Genomic DNA, 24,086 nt, shown 5'->3' on the forward strand with positions numbered 1-24,086 from the left:
TAGATTGGATGAACAATCTGGAGGAGGAAACAATGGGACTGACAATTCCAGGGGACATGGGAGAGGGGGAGGTGGAGGGAAAGGTAGTAGTGTTAACAAACCCAGGGAGAAGGGAAAAACAGGAGATCCAAATCAGTGGTAAGGAGGGTATAGGAGGCCGGGTAGGGCATGATCAAGGGTAATACAACCAAGAGGAATTATTGAAACCCAAATGAAGACTGAGCATGATACTGGGACAATAGGAAATAGAGGAAGGAGCTAGGAGGCAAAGGGCATTTATAGAGGTCTAAATAAAGGCATGTACATATGTAAATATATTTATATATGAGGATGGGGAAATAAATCTATGTGCATATATTTATAGGTTTAGTATTAAGGTGGCAGATGGACATTGGACCTCCACTCAAGTACTCCCTCACTGCAAGAATACTTTGTTCTATTAAAGTGGCATTCTATGATGCTCACCTTCCCTACACAAACGCTGAAGACAAAGCGGGTGAATAAGCAAATATGATGAAGAAAACTGAAGGTGCCCGGCTATCAAAAGATATAGCGGGCTGGGGTCTTCAAGTCTTGAAGGTAAACAAGCGGTCATCTAGCTCAGAAGCAACAAAGTCCACATGGAAGAAGCACACCAGCCTATGCGATCAAGAGGTTCTGAAAGGATCAGGTATCAGGCACCATCAGAACAAAAAATCATATCATTGTGAATGAGGGGGGAGTGTGGAGACCCAAAGCCCATTTGTAGGCCAGTGGACATCCCCTTACAGAAGGATCTTGGGAAGGAGACGAGCCAGTCAGGGTGCGATGAAGCAACGATGAAAGCTCTAGTTCCTAAATGCTTCCTCCTTCCCCGCCCCCCTGCCACCATCATGATCTCAATTCTACCTTACAAATCCGGCTAGACCAGAAGATGTACACTGGTACAGATAGGAACTGGAAACACAGGGAATCCAGGACGGATTATCCCTTCAGGACCAGTGGTATGAGTGGCAATACTAGGAGGGTGGAGGGAAGGTGGGTTGGAAAGGGGGAACCGATTACAAGGATCTACATACAATCTCCTCCCTGGGGGGATGGACAACAGAAAGAGGGTGAAGGGTGATGTCGGACAGGGCAAGATATGACAAAATAATAATTTATAAATTATCAAGGGTTCATGATGGAGGGGAGAGTGGGGAGGGAGGGGGAAAAAGGAGGAGCTGATACCAGGGGCTTAGGTGGAGAGCAAATGTTTTGAGAAGGATGAGGACCATGAATGTGCAAATGTGCTTTACACAATTGATGTATGTATGGATTGCGATAAAAGTTATATGATCCCCTAATAAAATGATTTTTAAAAATATATATATATAGAGAGAGGCAGATCTCAAAAAAAGAAAATACCTTGGCTTGAGTGAGATGCACCTCAGCCCTCAGCGTAATATTTTGCTTTTCAGCATCATCAGTATACCTACCTATTTGGAAATGTTTGCGACAACTGTATGCTTGGTCCCTAGGCTGGAGTAAGGCATTTGAGGGCCCTAAATGCTGATAAACTGTGGAACCTTGTCTCTTCTTCCTAACACACATGAATGGTATATGTGATCTATATACATGAGGGGGTAACACCCCAAAAATAGATTTTTTTCCAAAGCTTTATATTTAAATTTTGTTTTATAAAACAACCTTATCACCTTCAAAGGACTCTCCATGACACAATACATTGGTCAAATCTGAGATTCTATTCTTGAAAACAGTTTTCAAACTCATCTGTTTGGATGGCTGACAACACCTCCCTAATTTCTTTTCTTCACCCCTTCTACATCAACAAATCTCTGTTTTTTCATGCCCCTCTTCATTCATGGAAACAAAAGAAGACACCCAGGGTGAGATCAGATGAATAAGTTGCGTGCAGCAAGAGAGGCATGTTTTTTTTTTTTTGCCAAAAACTGGTGCACTGAGATGGCTGCACAAACAGGCACTTTGTTGTGGTGGCAAAGCCAAGTCCCCTATCTGCCACAAATCAGTCATTTTTTGTCACACACTGGTACACAATCTTCTCAGAACCTCTAAAGAGAAAGCAGAAAGATTCTGGCCTGGTGGAACAAGCTGTAAATGACCTAAAAGTCGACATTTTTATCCATTCGGGAAGTTTGTGGATGTGCAGAATGAGGCTTGTCATCAATCGACATCTCACCTTTTCGGAAATGAGAAGACCACTTCTACACTTGAGTTTTGTAAGGACAGCAGTGCTATCCTTATAAGCTGTGTTCAGCATGACAACTATTTCTTCAGCATTTTACCCAAGCAGGAAACAAAACTTGACAGCTGCATGCTGTCTCTTAAATTGGCCACCACAAAAAAAAAAAATTGAACAAAACTGCTTTTACAAAAAATTTCACTGTGACCAGAGAGAACCTTCCCAGGCGACGCCACTGGGTGCACTGATTCAGAGTGAGTTGCTTGATGCTCGATGCTCGCCTGAGCAGGAAAAATGCGTACTACCAAAGCTCCACCCAATGTTTTTTGAGGAGTACCCCCTCAGCCACACATATGTGTATGCACGTTAGCTATACATGATGAATATTCATTTGGCATAGGACTATAATATTAATGATGAGACATGCATGTGGCCTGTTCCATTGCAGTGAGATGAGATTAACGTGATTATAAATATTTTAGTGGATCTGGGGTACAAAATTGTTCCTATCTGTCACATGTTCATGTGGTTGAATTGTGGTGCTGGTGAAGAATATTGAAATACAATGGACCACCAAAAGGACAAACAAACCTGTCTTGGGAGAAGTACTGACAGAGCGGCCCTTCGAGACAAGGATGGCAAGACTTCATCTTACATACTTTGGACATGTTGTCAGCAGAGACCAGTCCCTGGAGAAGGACGTCATGCTTGGTAAAGTGGAGGGACAGGTGCTCCAGGAGATGGACTGACATCGTGGCTACATCAATGGGCTCAGGCATAGGAACAATTGTGAGGATGGTGCAGGACCAGACCGTGCTTCATTGTGCTGTACACAGGTTGACTATGGATCATCACTGACTCAGGGGCACCTAACCACAACATCAACATGGCATTTTCTACAAAAACAATGCTCTGCATAATCTACAGCAAAGAAAATGAGTGAACTTAATGTTTCAACTACCAATATAAAATTCCCTCCCACAATGAAAAATTGACTATCACCAATAATGCTTTAAAAGTTTCATCCTTCCATTTGGATGCTTGTTTTTTTTAATATATTCTTATTTTTAAAAAACATTTTATTAGGGACTCATACAACTCTTATCACAATCCATACATATACATACATCAATTGTATAAAGCACATCTGTACATTCTTTGCCCTAATCATTTGCAAAGCATTTGCTCTCCATTTAAGCCCTTTGCATCAAGTCCTTTTTTCCCCTCCCTCCCTGCTCGCCCCTCACTCATGAGCCCTTGATAATTTATGGATTATTATTTTGTCATATCTTGCCCTATCCGGCATCTCCCTTCAGCCCTTTCTCTGTTGTCCGTCCCCCAGGGATGAGGTCACATGTAGATCCTTGTAATCGGTTCCCCCTTTCCAACCCACTCACCCTCCACCCTCCCAGTATCGCCCCTCACACCCCTGGTCCTGAAGGTATCATCCACCCTGGATTCCCTGTGCCTCCAGCTCCTATATGCATCAGTGTACAACCTCTGCCCTACCCAGACTTGCAAGGTAGAATTCGGATCATGGCAGTGGGGGGAAAGGGGAAGCATTTAGGAACCAAAGAAAAGGTGTATTCTTCATCGATACTACAAAACAGACAATAAAAATGAAACTCACTTTGCATGTAAATAGCATTTTGTGTTAGAGAAATATTAATATTTCCAGTATTTTGGGACATTTCTTATGTTAGTATAATATTAAATCATTTCCCATGGTAGTATTATATTAAATGTATACTACATGGTGTTTGCTTGTATGCCAAACTTATTTTAAATTTAAATTTTATTCTTTACAAAACTTGGGCCATAGCCTTATGTAAATACCAAATAGTTACAATGTAACTTAATTGAATTCAGCAATTCAAGTTCCCAGGTGTTTGTAGGTCATCAGAGCCTGGGACTCCCATTGGTTGTTGTGGCTGTTAGCTTTTATGCCAACTTGACACAATGAACGTGTAGAGGTGACTAGAGTACAACCTCTCAATCAGGTCACCACCTGATGACGCATCGTGAGGATGTGGCCTTTTTTAATAAGAAAGTGATGAACTATTCCTCGCTAGTTCGCTGGGACCATGTGTGTGTCTCCAAGGCTGACCTCATGTGGGCCACCAATCAAAAAAGCTGAATATGCCCTGTCATATTCCCATCTCCTTAGATCCACGAGACTCTGCACTCTCCAGCCTGTGATCTTCCTGACTCATGCTTCACCTTTCTCTATCATTGACCTTTGGCAACATGAGTCTGAAGAGGATTCCAGCTAGCCTCAGACCCATGGACTTGAGTTGGACTTGGCTGAGATACCTTCTTAACATAAAATTACTTCTGGATATACAGTTATTTCTTATATAAGGGGTAACCACGGGGGGAGGAGAGAAAAAAGTTCTGCTGGGTGGAGCTTTCATAGCATGCATTTTTCCCGCTAAGCGAGCATCAAGCAACTTGCTCTCGGTTAGTGGGCCCAGTGGCATCGCCTGGGAAGGTTCTCTCCGGTCACAGTGAATTATTTTCATAAAAGAAGATTTGTTTGAAGCTCGGTTTTTGTGATGGCCGATTTAAGAAAACAGCTGGGCAGCTGAGAAGTTTTGTTTCCTGCTCAGGAAACGTGCTGCTGAAATTGCTTTGATGTTGAACACAACTTAGAAGGCTAGCACTATAGGAAAAACTCAAGTGTAAGAATAGCTTTCTCGTTTTCCAAAAAGGAGATGTCAATTGATGACAAACCTCATTCTGAATGTCCATACATTTCCCAATCAACTTGTAGTGTCTTTGGAGTTCATTCCACCAGATCAAACTGTTAATCAAGCTTTCTATTTAGAGGTTCTGAAAAGATTTCATAACAGTGTGCGACAAAAATAAGGCCTGACCACAGCAATGAACCGGCTTACACAGGCATCTCAGTGCACCAGTTTTTGAGAAAACAGCATGCCTCTCTTGCCCCACGCACCTTACTCACCTGACCTCGCCCCATGTGACTTCTTTTTGTTTCCACGAATGCAGAGGGACATGAAAGGACAGACATTTGACAATGCAGAAAACAGATGAGTTTGAAAAAGGTCTCCAAGAATGGAATTGTCTATTTGGCCAATGTAGTAAGTATAATGGAGAGTCCTTTGAAAGTGATAAGGTTGTTTGTTTGTTTTTTTTAATTTTAAATACATAGCATTGAGTGAAAAATCCAATTTTGGGAGGTATACTCCATCATATAAGTGTCACTGTTTTTTTTTTCTCTAGGCAACCCAGCCTAACACAGCTGTTTACCATGACCTATATGAGACCATATCCTTATGCTTGCATTATGGCAACCAGCGGTGCTGGCCATCTGGTGGATATTCCAGGCAGTTTTCTCACTGTGGCTCGGAAAACTGTTCTCTATTAATACAATCCATCCTTGTCCAGTAAGTACTCGTGTTGGATCCAGCTGCACCTTGAGTGACTATAGCAATAGTTATACTCAAAAGTGCACCCCCTATCTCCTGTTATCAGAAAGCTTCAAAGACACAGATCCAGGAACATAGGAGGCAGAGGTCAAGGAATGAGCTGTAGTAGTGGGAGCCATGTAGCTTAAACAATTCTCAATACCCTGCAGGCAGTTGATTTCTGCCACTATGCTCCCACACACTGGAACTGGCACCAATTCCATCTAGTGCCCTGCTGATTCCCTTCCTCTTTGTCCTGTGTCCTGTTGGCTAGGTCCATACGCTTGCATATTTGCTTTGGACAATTGGCTGCCCTGTTTTGTTGACGCTCTACACACATGCTTACTTACCTTGGCTATTGGGTAATGCATCCTTGCTTGGACTGGTGTCTGGAGAGGTAACTCTACTCCTTGTTCAAGGCCACCCTTTTCATTGTGCCCTGACTTCAATCCTCTACAGTAACTGGAGGGATTTTGCTCCTGTAACCAAGTATCCTTTCTTTACCCTTGTATCTGTCTACTTCTTTATCGGTCCCTCTGTCTGTCCATTGATCATCTACCCATCTTTGCTTTCCCGTCATCATAGAGTGAAAGATGCTCAGTGTCTGCCATCTCAGCACCTTCTCTCCCTGCTCTACCTGGCACATATGAACAGACTTAAAAATGTCCACGGAGGTAGATGGGCGATGGGGGGGTGGGAAAGGGGTTGTGGGAGTAAATCATGAAGGCAGGGGAGGAAGGGAGCACTTGAATGGATTGTTATTGCAGAACACATTTTAAAGGCAATTTAATCATGGGGGCGGGAGGGATGCTCTAAGATTGATGCGGTGGTGATCAGACAATTCCCCTTGATATGACTGGAAGACTGAACTATTCAATTGTTTGATAAGAAAACACGTGCCAATAAAACTGCAGGAAAACAAAAATTTTCATGGAAACACTGAAGTAAAAGACAATGGGATTTTTCCATAAACTTTTTGAAGTCCCCTCAAACGTCACCTTTCACATCCTAACTTTCCATCGGTACCAGTTCATTTCTCATGCACCCCTCAGCCATCCATAATTTGGTTTCTGCTCACATTTCTTCATTCAATCTGGTAAGTGTACCGTTGTAATTTTCCTATTATTGAGGTATGTTTAGTATTTGACATAATTGTGCCAGCCTTTCCCTCTTGAGCAAAGCTCTCCTCTTGGCTTTTAAAATACAGCCTTTAGCTGTCTCCCTGCTCTGGGGTCATTCCTTCCTAGGTCGTGGTTTGGAGTTTTCGGCCTCCGCTGTTGGCTGTTGTTAAGTGCGTTTGAACTGGGCACACATCATATGGACCTCATTCCTAACAGACAAAACGTTACCCAGCCCTGCACCACAGCCTCACGTTCCTTGTGACACTTGGACCCAGTTGGCAGCCATTCCTTCGGTCGCCCATCTCTTCCTCTGCCCACCCAGAAATGCCCACTAATTCTCAAGTTCAGTCGTGAGCTGCATTAGCTTACTCTCCACACTCTCCAGAGGCCACTTCATCCACTTCTGTGGTTTCTATTAAAACGCAACCTAACGATTCCCAAACGTATACCGAAAATCAGACTTTCGCCTCAACTCTAAACGCGTACGCAACTGCCTATTGCTCTCCTCTGCGTAGTCCATGAGGACCTCGACCTAACACACCTCACAGGAAATCAATCATTGTTGTTAGATGCTGTCCAGCCAGTGCCACCGCACAGACTCCCTCTGGACAAGAGAACGAGACACGGCCCCGTCCTGCGCCATCGCACAGTTGCTGCGTTTGACACCATCGGTGCACTAGTGTATCTATCAGTCCTTCTCGTCAAGGGGCTTGCTCTTCATTGCTGCCCCTCGCGTTACCGGGCATGACGTCCTTTTCCAGGGAATAGGATCTCCTAGTAACCTGTCCGAAGTATAGGAGATGGGATCTCTCCACTCCCTCTTCTAAGGAGCAACCTGGCTGCACTTCTTCCAAGGCAGATTTGTTTGTGCTTTTGGCATTCTGTGGTATTTTTCAAGATTCTTCACCAGCACCGTATTTCAAATACATTCATTTTTACAATTGTACGATACTGCCTACTGTGCTTGAACTGTGGGATAGCTGTGTTAACTCTCAATAAAATGGTTTTTAAGGGGGGGGGATGCATTTTTCTTGCCCAAACCAACCAAGATCTTCTACCCCGTTCCTCAGTCTCAGCAAAAGCACATTTGAACCCTGGTTTCCTCTCTGGGCTCCTCTTGCCAACATCCCTCTGCTCCCTCGGCCTCAGTGCCTGCTATGTCTCAGCCTCCGAAACCTATTCCTTCCTCAGGGACTTTGCACTTGCTGTTCTCTCCCTGGAATAGCCTTCCTCCAGAGCTTAGCATGGCTCTGCCTCACTTCGGTCAAGTTGCTAATTCCTGAGTGCCCAGAGACATTTGTGCTGATCAAGCTATTTAACAATAGCCACCGCCTGCTGGCGCTCTTTAGCACCTCAGCCTGATTTGTTTCTGTTCCAGGACTGATCAGCACCCAACATCAGTATGTTCATTTGAAGGTGGTCCCACTATTATGAGAGCTCAGAAGGGCACGTACCTTTTCTGTCTTCCTCATCAATGTATCCTCTGTGTCCTGTTTATTTACCAACAAACATTTGATACATAGACAAATAAGCTCGACCACACTGGGACTTGCTTCCATTCTGACAACATCCACTCAAATAACGAGCCCTGTCAATTCTATTTCATCATCACAACTTGAATGCATCCTTTTATGCATTTCCATTCCTCCTTTTATGTCCTTCATCCAACCAGTCCTCCCTCCTAAGAAATTATCCAAACCATCTCCCCCAATCTCTCTGACTGCAGGCAAATCCCTTCCCTCCGGTGCTCCACGGCGTAGTGAGAATGAACTTTCCAAAGGGCAAATGCAATCCTGCTAGGCCCCGCAGTGCTTCCCCATCAGGGACTCGCACGGTAAATGACATGCCCTCTTTGCTCTCTCCTCTCTCTTCTAGAACCTCCTCCGCTCCTTCTGCTTCAGGCCCTCAAGATCATAATTCAGTCTCCTGCATGCTCAGCTATCATGTCAACAGTGCTCACAGCCCCAGGCTTACAGCACTCATGGTTCTAGCCTGGCCATAGAAGCCATCCTGGCACAGGGGTTAAGCAAACCCCTAGCTGAATGGTCAATATCAAACCCACCAGCTTTGCCATTGGTGAAAAACTTGGCAGTCTATTTCCATGAAGATTACTGTTGACAGGGGCAGGGTGGGAGGGGTGGAGCCTGTTCAGGTCTACTGTGTCCTGTAGCAACGCTGTAAATCAAGTTTAACTTCAGGACCAGTGGTGAGAGTGGTGATACCAGGAGGGTGGAGAGAGGATGGGGTAGAAAGGAGGAACCAATTACAGGGATCTTCATATAACCTCCTCCCTGGGACGGGCAGCGAAGCAGGTGAAGGAAGACGTCGAATGGTGTAAGAAATGACTAAATAAAAGTAATGTATAGATTATCAAGGGTTCACGGGGGAGGGGGAGCAAGGAGGGAGGGGAACATGAAGAGCTGATACCAAGGGTTGAAGTAGAAAGCAAATGTTTTGAGAATGATGATGGCAACATATGTACAAATGTGCTTGACACAAAGGATGGATGGATGGATTGTGATAAGAGTTGTACGAGCCCCCAATAAAAATGATTTTTAAAAATTATCAAGGGTTCATGAGGAAGTGGGGATGTGGGGAGGGAGGGAGAAAAATGGGGAGCTGATGCCAGGGGCTTACATGGAGAGCAAATGTTTTGAGAATGATGAGGGTAATGAATGTACAAATGTGCTTTGTACAATTGATGTATGTATGGATCATGATAAGAGTTGTATGAGCCCCCAATAAAATGATTTTTTTAAATATTAACTCAATGACATACAACAGCAATAGGATCACCTTATGGAGCCCTGATGGTGCAGCAATTAAGCACTCAGCAGCTAACTGAAAGATTGGCAGTTCTAACTCAAGGCCTGGCAGTCCCAGCCCACTCAGTGGCTCGGTGGGAGAGATACTTGTCAATCTATTTCCATAAAGATTGCAACCAAGAAAGCCCTTTGGGGCAGTTCGACTCTGTCAAGCGGTATCACTCTAAGTAACACATTGACTAGACTGTGCCCCCCAGACAGCAACTTGTGTGGTCCTTCTAAGCCCAATGTGTCTCTCAGGATTAGCCTTCACTAAGCGCAATGTGTGCAACATTGACTTGGATGAGTGATCCTGCATAAAGGTTACTTCTCTCAACCCAGCCATTGATAACGAATTCGCCTTGGAGAATGATGTGCTGTTAATAGAAATAGAATAGAATAAAAAAATAACTTTCCTCTGAAACTAGAGAAAAGGTAGTCAGCATGAAATCATCTGAAAGAATCTACAGAACCTACATGCATTTGTCTGTCTCATGCACAAATTAGAAGCAAGGGGTAACCACAGTGTGGCAGCAGTATTTTAAGGTCAAATACTAGGCAGTTAGAAGCCCAAGTATCATTGGAAATGGAAGTCAGGAGAGTTATCCTTCTATAGCCTCAGCTATATTCCTTGTACCCACTGCTGGTGAGTCCCTTCCAACTCAAAGCGACCGTATAGGGCTGGGCAGAACAGTCATGCAGAGTCTCCTTGCCTGTCATCTGTATAGAAACAGATAACCACAGCTCTCTCGGCAGAGAGACTGGCATGTTCAAACCATCAGCCTCTCGCTGAGCAGTCAAGCACCTAGCCGGTACATCTTGTTCTAAGCCAGGAGCTCTAAAATTAGGGGCGATGCAATTTTCTGATTTAATTTCCTTAATAGAAACTTCAGCCTCCTTTATAATCTCTAAAATTAATAAAAGTATTAAATTCTCCAAAGTAATCCCTAAGTCTGTCATTACTTTCATTTCAGTAATCCCCTAAAGAAAATGAATCCTCTCCTCGTCTGGGGTCCACACTGCACTTACCTTGGCAGCCACACTTTGTTGTGTGCATGTCCGTATCCTCAAGCGGACCGAGGGAGGGCCCTGGCCTCGGAAGGGGTATTGTCAGGTCAAGTACAGCAGAGGAGCCTGTGCACTGCCCAAGTACCTTACGAAAGGGGCCCAGTGGAGACTCTGCATCACCAGCTGGGACTTACACAATAGCTTCAGCTGGGTTCAACGTCAGAAAGACAGGGTTCTCCCCCTGCTTGTCTCCCTCGCAACCCTTGGGGCTTCCGGAAGTCACTTAACATATCTAAACAACCACTAAGAATTGGGAATGTACATAAAGATACACAAGGCATATATGTTCTTCTTGTTAGGGGCTGTTGTGTCGATTTTGTCTCCCAGTAACGCCATGTGAGGGAAAGTGCGCCCTGAAGGTTTTCCCGCCTGTGTTCCTCACTGGAACAGACGTAGGTTCAAAACGTCCAGCTCTGGGTGACCAGCTCAGTGCTTACCTCCGTGCCACCCTGCCCATAGCCAGCAAGTCGATGCTGACTCATAGGCTGTGACCCTACAGGACACAGCGGGACCACCCCATGGGACTGCAGAGCTGTAAATCTCTACAGCCACACCTCTCACTCACGGAGAAGCTAGTGAGTTTGAACCTCAGGCCTATGGTTAGCAGTCGAGTACTTTAACCACTGTGCCACCAAGGTCGCCTACATCATATATGCGTACAGATATGTCTTCGATAAACATTATACCTAAACCAAATGCTGCATGTGAAAGCACTGTGTGAATTGAATACGTCACAGAACCGCAAAGATATTTTACTATTATATATGTATCGTGATATATCTCCCCATAAATTGTTTTTTATGAGTAACAGGTGCTCAGTAGCTTTTACATTAAAATTAAACTGAAATAGAGAGCATACTTAATTGTTTTGTTTCTTTAGTTGTGCTAGCAGTGAAAAGAGAAAACATGAGCGAACCTAAGCTTTTTATTAAGCAAATCATTGCCTAGTAATTCACCGGAACCAAGTGAAAACAGCTCTACATTAATAAAGTTTAAGTGCTCAATACTTGGTTATAGAAAGTAAAAGGTGATATTACAAGTAACCAGACAGCAAGTAGAAGAAGGGGGGTGGGGGCAGAGTAGGGGGGTGGGCGGGGTCACAAGGAGATGATGTCAAGGAGTCTCTGCAGAAAAAGAATGGTGGGAAACTGATCGTGGTAGCAATGATACAATTTCGCTTGATGTGATTGAACTATGGAACAATATGTTATATGTATTAATTCCCAAGTACTAAAGTAACATGAAGGCACCATCATACATTAGTAGAAGCCAAAAATACAGCAAGTAAACTAAGAGATACCAGTCTACCACGTGCGTAAAGAGATGCCGCTGGAGGGGGCATATTGGTGACCCAAAAGAACAGACGAGGCACATGGGAACCTTCTTTCTAGCCCAGTTCTACCCCTATCTAACTGGGAAAACTCAGATAAAGCCTTGAATGTCTCCTCCCTTTGGGACAGTAACAGTGACGTCTTGACATGTTAGAGAGCTCCGCAATGCAAACTCACTGTCACGTGCTATAAATGGCCCTTCTTCCACAGGACACTACAAGGCCATCAGCTTCCACGGTGTGACCTGCTGTGACCAATCAGTTGAAAGTGGTGTCTTCTTGGGAGCACAGCCTGCCCCAGGGTCTAAACCAGTGGTTCTCAACTTTCCTAATGCTGCGACCCTTTAATACAGTTCCTCATGTTGTGTTGACCCCTCCCAACCATAACATTATTTTTGTTGCTACTTTATAGCAACTTTTACTACTGTTATGAATCAGGTAACCCCTGTGAGAGGGTCGTTCAACCCCCAAAGGGGTCTCGACCCACAGGTTGAGAATCGCTGGGATGTGCTGCTAAGAGAAGTGCTCTCTGGACCTAGCAATCCTCCTGTCACCTGACCTCCATTTCCTGGTACATACACATGCAGAGGGCTCTGGCCTACAGGTTTTGAATTCACCAGAAACCCCAACTACAGAGGAATGGGTAAACAAACTCTGGTATTTTCATATTATGGAATTGCATGTATCAATATAAAACCATAACAACTCTCTTAAATACTGCAGGACATGGACAAAACTAGAGGACATGATACTTAGCAAACTCCGTCAGTCTTACAAAGATAAACATGAAATACCGCCATTGTTACAAGGAGAAACAAAGGAGAAGGAATGTGGCTTCCACACCAATAGACATGACTTTCATGACTACGAGGAGGCCCGGGCAGGGCTGGGAACAGGGAGAGGGGAAGGGTGGGAGGGATGAAATAAAGAAGATCACCTCTATGGAGGGATTAATAGGACACTGTTGTTGATTTTATTTCTTGAGATGGACTCTGTAAATATATATAACATGCTTCTTTTATCAAAAAAATCTCTCCAGATTCCTTCCCCCTCAAACCTAAGTAGTGGCTTGAAGCTTTAAAAAAATTTTTTTAAGAGAAAAAAGTAAAATTGAAATGGGATTGTAGTCTTTAGTGACAAACAGCCTCATCTCAAACAAACAAACAAACAAAAAGAATCCTCCAGTGCCCCCACAAACTCAAAAGTCAGCTGAGGCCTCTAGCCTCCACCCAGACCCGCGTCTGTGAGACTTGAAGTGAATCTCTCTACATGTACATGCATATTTTACTAAGAAACCCTGGTGGCACATTGAGCTACAAATCGGGCTGCTTAAAAGCAAGATCAGCAATTTTAACCCACGCCAAAGCCATAAAGATTCACAGTCTCAGGACCCCGCAGGGCAGTTCTCCACGGTGCTGTAATTGGAATACTATGAGTCAGAATCTACTCCATGGCAGGGGGGGGTTGTACATTTTACTAGTTTCACTCCTCTAGAGAACCTAGCCTTAGACACACTCTCTGAAGATCATCCTGTGAAAATCAGTCTCAAATTGTGCTCGGGGGAGCCAATGTGCTTTGGAGAATCATGGGGGCCCATGCAGAAAATTAATAGATGGACAGAAAGGCTGTCAAGCACACAATTCCAACTCCACCAAAACAATTGCTTAATCGTGTTTCATAGTTTAGTCTTCTGCTAAGACTTCACGTGGACATGTGCTTCTGAGTCCCAGGAAAGAAAAAGTGAAAATTCCTTCCAAGTTTAAAAATGATTCTCATTAAAAAAAAAAAACAGTTGCTATGCAACCATTGAGTTTGAAAGATGGATGTGTTGAAAACAATTTCAGATTATACTTAATATATATAAATCTTTGGGGAAATTATATTAAGTAATTTTTTTCTTCATCTTAACTTTTGGGATTGTTTTAAAAAATTAAGATCTATCTGTGCACAGTTCTCAAAACTTGAAAGAAACACTGAACCAATTTTATTTTGAAAAATAAAAAATAAAGGTCTCACTTTTTCTAAAACGCCAATTCAATTTCCTTAGCTAAATAATTTGCTGACCGCATAATTTTTATCCATGATGGCTGGTGGCAAGTAATACTAGTAATTACTCATCAGAGAGAACATAACTACATTATACTGTGCCCGGCCGAGCAGACATGTAGTTATCCCCTCAATTGTCCTCAGATGCTGTCGAGCCGATTCTGTCCCGTGGCCACCCATGGGAGCAGGCAGACTGGGTCATGGGCTTCCCAAGGCTGTGACCGCTCAGAAGCAGATCAGAAGGACTTTCTTTGGAGGAGCCCCAGAGTGGGCTCAAACTACCCACCTTTTGTCAATTACTCGCACACTTAACCACAAGCATTGCCCCAGGGGCTCCCTATCCTACCAAGCAAAGATGTGAAAATGACATCAAAGTTAAACAAACAACCAAAAAAAAAAAAAAAACCTTTAAAGGAAATCCATGAGGAAAACAACCTGTCAAGAAAAGCACATGCCCTTCATTAAACCACGTGGTTTGGCAAAGCAGGGGAGAGAGTGGGCAGTGTCTATGTGTCTCGTCTCCAGAGTCAGTTTGGTTGGCCTCCTGATAAGTGGGACACATGGAGGCATGCGCTGCTCTGCTGATCAGCCCTTGTTTAGCATGGATGGCTGAAAATTACAGTGAGGAAGTTAATTACAGCACTCGGGCTAATTGGAAGCTTTCTAAAACTAATGAGTCTAGCTTAATAGAAAGCTTTGATGCTCAGCAGTCAAAACAGGCTCCAGCACTAAACACAGAGAGTGATCCTGTGAGACTTGAGACTGGAAAGAGAAACCAGGCAGTGCTGGGTCAACCTTAAGACTGAAGGATAGGACGGATTTGGGCTAAGGCAGTTGAGAATCAGATAATGAAACCCTAAAGCTTTTAGGAAAGAATCGGATGGGCTATGGTTATACCCTTAGCTAATCACTAAAGGGATGACTGACCAGCCCTCCAGCAGAATCATGGAAGAAAAGCCTGGAGACATGATTCCATGAAGACAGCGTGGGGAGGTGTCACAGGATTGGTTCTGGCTTGCACTGATCCAATTTAACAGCAGAGTAAAATCCCTCCCAGTCCTGTGTCGTCCTCACAATCCCTACAGGTTGGAACGCATTGTTGGAACCCCTGTATCAATCCATCTCATAAAGGTGCTCTCTTTTCCATTGACCCACTATTTTACCAAACATGATGTCCTTCCCTAGAGATCGCCCCCTCTTGGCGACATGTCCAAAGAATGTGAGATGGACTTACACCATTTTCAGCTCTGAGGAGCCTTCTATTTATACTTCTTACAGTAAAAAAAAAAAATCTAACATATTGTTGAATCATTTCTGACTCATAGTGACTCCTGGTATCAAACTGTGACGGACACAGCCTGTTCTAGGTCTATAAACTTCTGAAGTCACTATTTCCATCTCGCCAACCCTTTCCAAAAGAATTGTGTGCTCTTTGATTTATGCCACGTCAAAATGACAGCTTTAGTATCCTCTGTGGATTTAATAGTGTTCCCATTATGTGTTCTTTCAGTTTGGAGAATAAAAGGAGATTTAAGGGTCAAGATTAAAGCCAACGGGTGAACAGGGCACGGTTTTCCAATAGAATTGTCCTAATATAACCATTGCTGTACTCCAAGTATGTGCAGGTACACTGTCATAATGTGTGTGTGGGGGGGGGGCGGGAATCCCTTGGTGCAATTTCCCTGGACTTTTTCTGTAAACTTCTTCATAATAACCTCTTATGGTCTCCTTGTGTCCTTGGAGAAAATCTATCAAGATACCCCTTTGGTCCCAGGGAGGAGAGGAGCCGGTCAGGGTACAGTGTAGCAACAATGAAACATGCAACTTTCCTCTAGTTCCTGAATGCTTCATTCCCCACCCTCCACTATCATGATCCCAATTCCCCTTACAAATCTGGCTAGACCAGAGGATGTACACTGGTACAGATAGGAACTGGAAACACAGGGAATCCAGGGCTGATGATCCCTTCAGGACCAGTGGTAAGAGTGGCGATTCTGGGACGGTAGAGGGAGGGTGGGTTGGAAAGGGGGAACTGATTACAGGTATCTACATATAACCTCCTCCGGGGAGATGGACAACAGAAAGTGGGTGAAAGGAGACATCAGACAGTGTAAGATATGACAAAATAATTTAAATTATTCAGGGTTCATGAAGGAGGGGGGAGCAGGGAGAAAGGGGGAAAATGAGGAGCAGATGATAGGGGCTTACGTAGAGAGCAAATGTTTTGAGAATGAAGGGGGTAACAAATGTATAAATGTGATTTATACAATTGATGGATTGTGATAAGGGTTGTATGAGTCCCAGTAAAATGATTTTTTTTAATGATACCCTTTTGGAATTCAAACAAAACATTTGTCATACTCTTCTGAGATGACATTTCTATCTTAAATTTAACTAGCTCGGCAAATCCCCTTGGAAGCCATGCCCTTGGAAACCTAGTTCTCTGGGTCATATTGGAAAGTCCTAAACTTGTCCCCAATTTTGATTTATTAAATAAAATCATCATCATTAGCTTTGATCTTGCCTAGAATTATAAGATATGTGAACTATATGTCAACAAAAGTGTTTAAAAGATTGAGTATTTGTTAGTCCTGACCTCAAAATAATCTCTTTCCAATGCACAAAAACAAGACTAAATGAGCCCAGGTGGCGGTGTGCATTAGGTATTGGGCTGCTAACTGCAAGGTCAGTAATTCAAGCTCACCAGCTGTTCCTTGGGAAAAGATGAAGCTTTCTGCTCCGGTAAAGATTTAAAGTCTGGAAAAGCTAGGGTCACTATAAGTCAGATTTTACTCTAGGGGACTGGGCTTGTATAATGATACTAAGACTAGTGCATTACTTAGGGGAGGTATCTGTACTTTCTTCAGCCATCCACTCATCAGAAATAAATGCTTAAGCATGTGATGTTTGAAGTGAGCACATGCAGGTGTGAACTAGAACCCTAAGAGCAGTGCTTTTTCACTTACCTTTGTGCAGCACAAGACCTACAGATCTCATCGAACCCTAAGAAAGATTAATAGCTAGATAACTTCCCTACAGAATAAAATCATCACACCTGGGTTTAATTTTTATAGCAAACTTACATTGACAACGAAGGCGAGAGCTGCAATTTTTAAAAAGAATGTGCCCCCACTCCCTCAATACAATAGCACCTTGCTCAGCTAAATGGTCATTCCATGATACCCACCTTCCCGACATGATCGCTGAAGACAGACGTGTGCATAAGCAAACGTGGTGAAGAAAGCTGATGGTGCCTGGCTATCAAAAAGATATAGAGTCTGGGGTCTTAAAGGCTTGAAGGCAAACAAGCAGCCATCTAGCTCAGAAGCAACAAAGCCCACAGAGAAGAAGCACACAAGCCTAAGTGAATACAAGGTGTTGAAGGGACCAGGTAGCAGACACCAAAGAACAAAAACCATCATTGTGTGATCATCTTCCCCACATAAACACTGAAGACGAATGTGTGCATAAGTAAGTGTGGTGAAGAAGGCTGATGGTTCCCAGCTATTGAGAGATATAGCATTTGGGGACTTAAAGGCTTGAAAGTCGACAAGCGGCCATCTAGCCCAGAAAGCAACAAAACCCACATGGAAGCACCACATCAACATGTGTGATCATGAAGGGCCAAGGGGACCAGGTTTCAAACAACAAAGACGGAGGGGGGGGGATCATATCACCGTGAATGAGGGGACTGCGTGATGGGGACCCAATGCCCATCTGTAGACAGCTGAACATCCCTTGCAGAGGGGGAGTGGGGAGGAGATGAATCACTCAGGGTTCAGTGTAGAACAATGAAACTCAAAACCTTCCTCTAGTTCTTGAACACTTCCTCACCCACAATTATCATGATCCCAATTCTACCTTGCAGACCTGGTTAGACCAGAGGATGCACAGCAGTGCAGTACGGATCTGGAAACACAGGGAATCTAAGACGGATGAACCCCTCAGGACCAATGGTGAGAGTGGCGACAGTGGGAGGGGAAGGGGTGTAGAAAGGGGGAACCGATCTTGGGGATCTACATGTAACCTCCTCTCTAGGGGATGGGCAACAGGAAAGTGGGTGAGGGGAGACGCCGGGCAGTGTAAGATAGAGTAATAATTTATAAGTTATTAAGGGTTCATGAGGGAGGGGGAAAGGAGGAGTGGGGAAGGAGGGGAAGGGAAAAAAAGAAAATGAGCTGACTCCAGGAACTCAAGTGGAAGGCAAATTTTGAGAATAATGAGGGCAACGAATGTATAAGGGTACTTTATTCAAGTGATGTATGTATGGATGGTGATAAGAGTTGTATGAGCCCCAATAAAATGATTTATTTTAAGAAAAAAGAATGTGCCCCTAAAGTAGCACTAATACAAGCCCTTTACATGTAAAGCCTAGAATAATTAAAGTGCATTTTCCTGAGCCCCCAAATACCATCACTGACTCACTGGCGTTCACTTTTGGGGTAAGCTTCATCCAACCTTCCCACCAAACCACTGTGCAAATGGAATTCAACAAATAGAGGCTTGCCAGTGTTGGAGATTACTTCACTAGCAAAGACACATAATACAGTCAGTGATCTTTTTTTTTACAAAATTAACCAATGGTTTAGATTCATTAGCACCCTGTCATCACCAGCTGAATTGAGTAATAAAAAAAATTGTGAACTACCTGGGAATTAATTCTGACTCATAGGACAGAGCAGAGCTGCCCCTGTGGGGTTTTGAGACTGTAAGTCTTTAAGGGGGTAGAAGGTCTTATCTTTCTCCTGAGGAATGGCTGGTGGTTTCGAACTTCTGATCTTGACCTTAACCACTACCACAACAGGACACCTAGCTACCGGCCCATGGCTACCCCATACACAACAGCACTAAACACTGCACTGTCCTGGGCCATCCTCACCATTGCTCCTATGCTGGAACCCATTGCTGCAGCCACTGTATCAGTCCATCTCATGGAGGGCCTTCCCCTCCCTCACTGCCTCCTTCACTCTACCAAGCATGACATCCTTCACCAGGGACCGCTCTCTTCTGACAATATGTCCAAAGTATGTGAGCCTGTCTCCCCATCCTTGCCTCTAAGGAGCACTCAGGTCTTACTTCTTCTAACACCGATCATTTGTTCCTCTAGCAGTCCATGGTACTTTCAATAGTCTTCTCCAGTATCACAATTCAAGTGCATCAGCTCTTAGGTCTTCCTTAATCCATGTCCAACTTTCACATGCATATGGGGCAGCAGATAATACCATGTCATGGGTGAAGCCCACCTTATTTCTCAAAGTAGCATTCTTGCTCTTCAACACTCTCAAGAGGTCTTGTGCAGTAGATTTACCTAATGCAATATATCTTTTGATCCCTTGACTGCCACTTCCATGACCATTGATTGTGGATCCAACCAGAAAAAAATCCTTCATAACTTCAACCATTTCTCCATTTATCTAGTTATATAAACCCCCAATTATTTTCATTGTCTTTTGAACTTTCCTTTGAAATAATGAAAGAACTGGAAAGTTAATCGAGTAATATTCATGTTAATCTAAAATTTCCTCCAAAATTCCACTCCCTTTTATAATTTATTAAGTGTACCTTTTTGGCAAAGTGTGGATGTTCTAGTAAATGAAAGATGAGATGATTTTGCAATGGTTTAGACACAAATTGCCACTTAGGTTGTCCTCCTCAGATCCCCTTGAGCAGCGGTATTCAACCTGTGGGTCGCGACACCTTAAGGGTCAAAAGACCCTTTCACAGGGTTTGCCCAGATCATAAAAGTATCAAAATCAGTTATGAAGTAGCAATGAAAATAATTTTATGGTTGGGGGGGTCACCACAACATGAGGAACTGTATGAAAGGGCCATGGCATTAGGAAGGTTGAGAATCGCTGCCATAGAGCCTTTAACAACCTCGGACCAGAAGTAAAAGAACCATTCATCTATGGCAAACCCAGCCATGTCTGATGGCTTCATTTTTTACAACCGAAAGGCTTGCTTTTTCACATCTCTATGAAATCATAAGGTAAGTTCTTCTAAATGCTAAGACTCTAAGGTTTTGTTTCTTATTGCAGTTGATAATGGAGCCGTTATAGAACGTTAAGTCAGGAAATAATAAGGATAGGATACAGACATTGGAATAGGGTCTAGAGAATTAGTCTTGGACCAAGAGTGGGGGATTCTTCCAAGCTGATAACCTGCTGTGAACTTGAGGAAGTAAACTAGGTAGTGGCAGCTAAGGGGGCGGGGGGCGGGGGGAAGAGATTTGAAAAGCATTTTATTAGACAAATTAATAGCCTTTGATCCAACGAAACCCATCAATGAAAACTCCAAGTTTAACCCCACTGCAATTGACTTGACTCCAACTCACAGTGAGCCTATAGGGCAGAGCAGAATTCTTAGGGTTTTTGAGACTACAGATGTTTATGAAAGCAGACCAGCAGAGCTTTGTCTTAAAGAGTGGCTGGTGGATCGGAACTGCCAACATTTCAGTTAGTAGCCCAACGTGTAACCCGGGAAGCCACCAGAGCTCCTTACTTCAAGTTTAAAGACTAAAATAATATTGACACCCACATAATACAAGGCTACTAGAGTATATGGTTAGGTGGGGAAGTAAATGGTCATGTTTTCTGTTGTGGATTGGGTTCTTCCACCTTGTTTGAGCACGATGGAAATCTTTACGACTTTGAATACATTCTTTAATTTCTCTATAATTTTAGATTCAATTATAATCTACCTGAAGACAAATTCTATAGTTCTTGGATGGTAGTAGGATATACAAAGGGGGGTTTGCACCGCTGCAGAAGTACACATGAAGTTCAACAGAGGCAGAAGAGTGGAGATCTTTGGGCTTACAAAGCTTATTACAGCCAAAACTTACGAAAGAAGCCACGGCAGCACTATCTGCTAGGCATTAGGCTGAAAACCAAAAGGTCAGTCATTCAAACTCCCCAATCATTCGATAAAGAAAGATATAAAGTTTTACATTCTCTGACACCCAATATAGAGGGTAGGACCTCTATGAGCGGGCAGATTCGAGCTTGTTGATCATCTCAAAAGCCAGTACCTGAAACATCAGGGGGGTGGTTGCAGAAGAAAAGTTCAGACTCTTCACCATATGATTTTCAGGATCATATTTTGACATGAATCCCTTGATTATGACAGTTTTGGCTGTTCCTTGTTCACCAATTAATAGCACAGCCTGAAATAGAAGAGTTGCGGAAGAAATACAATAAAATTAAAACAACAAAAAACTTCTCTTTGGGACTGGTCAATGTTTACTTTCAACTAATACAGGAGACCTAATTACTTCATGGCAATAGCAAATATTCAAACATAATTATTATTAAGGAGAGGTACTAAAAGAATTCTATGAGCTTGAGTAATACCATTCATTCTAAATGGCAACATGAAACACATCATGTTTCATGTTGCTTCGGGACACATCATAAGGAAGGATCAATAGCCGGAGGGCATCATATTTGCCATAGTAGAGGACCAGCAGGGAGAAGAAAACCATTGGTCAGATAGTCCCCACATAGTGACCTCAGACACATCGCAGTGGGATGGAGTCACAGCGGACACCTGCTTTTCTCATGCATAAGGTGGCCAGCTGTTGGGGTCCACTTAACAGGAGCTACTTATCTATCTGTATCTATATCTATATCTATCTCTATCTCTATACCTATACCTATCTATATATCTATATCTATATGTGTAATAAATAATTTTAGATATCATATAGTTATCCACGCATTTGGTAACCTACATTTCAAACTGTAAATCATTGTAAAATAAATTCAGGCTACTTGACATGTTCAAATGGCATGTATGGTATTTTCAATCGCCTCTTCTGCATGTGAAAGTTGGACACTGAATAAGGAAAACCAAAGAAGAATGGGTGCATTTGAATTACAGTGTTGACAAGGAATACTGAAAGTATTGTGGACTGCCAAAAGAACCAACAAATCTGTCTTGGAAGAAGTCCAGGCAGAATGCTCCTTAGAAGCAAGGGTGGTGAGACTTCCTCTCATATACTTTGGACTTGCGATCAGGAGATACCAGTCCCCCAAGAGGACACCATACTTGATAGAGTGGAGATGCCGGGAAAAGAGGAAGGCCCATCGCAAGATGGATGGACACAGGGGCTGCAACCATGAGCTCAGGCACAGGAACAACTGTGAGCATGGCGCAGGACCAGGCAGTGTTTCCTTCAGTGGTGCCCCGTGGGTTAGAATGGACTCAACAGCACCTGGCAACAATAAACATTCAATAAAATAGAAAGCTGTACCTTTCCCTGTTTGGCAATGGTTTTAATTAGGAAGTCAGTCCTCACATTATCCACGTTGGGCACCAGGATGGAGCCATATTCCGGGGTGGTGTGGGAGGGGTACACAAACTCCTCAGTACAGGTATTCCAATGCATCCATTTACCTGAGGGGAACAGAGCGCATGCAGATCTTGATCTTCCTATTAATGAGTTGACACCTATTTGTAAGAGGCAGGCATCATTGAAATCATAACAAGGCACCTTCCAAACACCGTGGTAAAATCAGAGAATTGATTATATTGCCCAGCGCACATCACACAACCACCGCCATCAATCAGTGGAGACGTGCATGTTGCTGTGTTTTAGCAGAGCTTCCCCACTAGGGTGGACCAGGAAGAAAGGCCTGGTGATCTTTTTCTAGAAATTAGCCAATGACAACCTTATAGATCCCCACAGAACACTGTCCAACTGGCTTGCTTTGGGATACATCATCAAAAAGGACCAATAGCTGCACGGTAACTTATTTGCTGAGTAGAGGACCAACAGGGGAGAGGAAGACAGTTGGTCAGATAGTCACCACCTACATAATGGCTCAGGCACATCAGCAATAGGATGGGGTCACACCAGACATTTGCTTTTCTTCATACTTATGGTGGCCATGGATTGGAGTCCACTTAACAGGAGCTACTTATCTACCCATCTATCAAGGTGCAATATGTTTAGATGCAGCATAGTTACCAATGCATTTTGTAACCAACATTTCAAACAGTAAATCACATTGAAATTGCCGATTCCATTGAAAGAAACTGCAGCAAAGGGCTCAAACCTAACATGGTGATGATGGAGCAGGGCCGGGCGGTGTCCGTGGCACATGCGGTTGCTATGAGTTGGAACCATCTCCATGACGATACTTAACAACCAAACATTAAAAGAATGCTGAAATGGATCCAAGTTGAAACTTCTTAAAAGCTGTTGTTAAATTGTTGAAAATTCAGTGCACAACAGTATCTGTTTTAGTTGTAATTACCACAGCTGAGTCTGCTTTTCTGACTCATAACAACCTCATGCCACCACTTGTCTGTCAGTTTCTCCATTGCACCATATACATGTGCAAGTTGGACACTGAATAAAGAAGTCCAAAGAAGAGGTGATGTGTCTGAATTGTGGTGATGGAGAAGGATATTGCAGGGACCCTGAACTGCTAAGAGGGCAAACTGGTCTGTCTTGGAAGCAGTGATGTCAGAGCTCTCCTGCGAGGCAAGGATGGGGCGACTTCACCTCACATACTTTGGACATGTTGTCAGGAGAGATCAGACCCAGAAAAGGACTTCCTGTTTGGTAAAGTGGAAGGACAGCAAAACAGAGGAAGACCCTCAAGGTGATAGATTGGCACAGTAGCTGCACTGATGGGCTCATCCACAGGAACCGCTGTGAGGACGGCGCAGGACCGTGCAGTGTTTTGTTCCGTTATGCACAGGGTCGCTATGGGCCAGAGCCGACACTAAGGCACCTAACGACAGCAACAGCAGCCCCATGTAACAGAGTAGAGCTGCCTCATAGGTGTTCTAGGCTGTGATCCTTCCCGGGTAAGATCATCAAGCCTGTCCCCAGTGGGTGGGTTCAAAGAGAGAGCTTTTCGGTTCGTACGGACGGCTTAACCCTCCCCCAGCGCTCCTAGCAAAGATACCTAACAGAGGAGAATGTGCACTGCAGCAGCACAATCCAACTAAAAGATTTAAAAGGAAATCACCCATTCATTAACATCAACTTTCTTATGAAATTGTCCGTTTCAGTTTTATGTCCAAGAGTCTTAAAGGCCCATTTAGAATAACATTTTAATGAAATATTAGTCCTTTGGAGGGGAAGGGGTAGAA

At 43.5% G+C, this 24,086-nt stretch overlaps 1 protein-coding gene across 1 annotated transcript in view; it reads right to left on the minus strand.

Annotated features, from left to right (window-relative positions):
* The window catches only part of DNAH5 (dynein axonemal heavy chain 5), a 378,136-nt gene that overhangs the window by 129,836 nt on the left and 224,214 nt on the right, over nucleotides 1-24,086 (minus strand). The window contains exons 46-47 of the mRNA XM_075540865.1: nucleotides 22,234-22,376; nucleotides 21,010-21,144 (exon numbers count right to left, since the gene is read on the minus strand). Coding sequence (XP_075396980.1) covers nucleotides 21,010-21,144; nucleotides 22,234-22,376 — 278 coding nt within the window. The remainder of the gene's footprint in view (nucleotides 1-21,009; nucleotides 21,145-22,233; nucleotides 22,377-24,086) is intronic.

Source organism: Tenrec ecaudatus, chromosome 2 (assembly GCF_050624435.1).
Source record: "Tenrec ecaudatus isolate mTenEca1 chromosome 2, mTenEca1.hap1, whole genome shotgun sequence".
Classification (NCBI taxonomy): domain Eukaryota; kingdom Metazoa; phylum Chordata; class Mammalia; order Afrosoricida; family Tenrecidae; genus Tenrec; species Tenrec ecaudatus.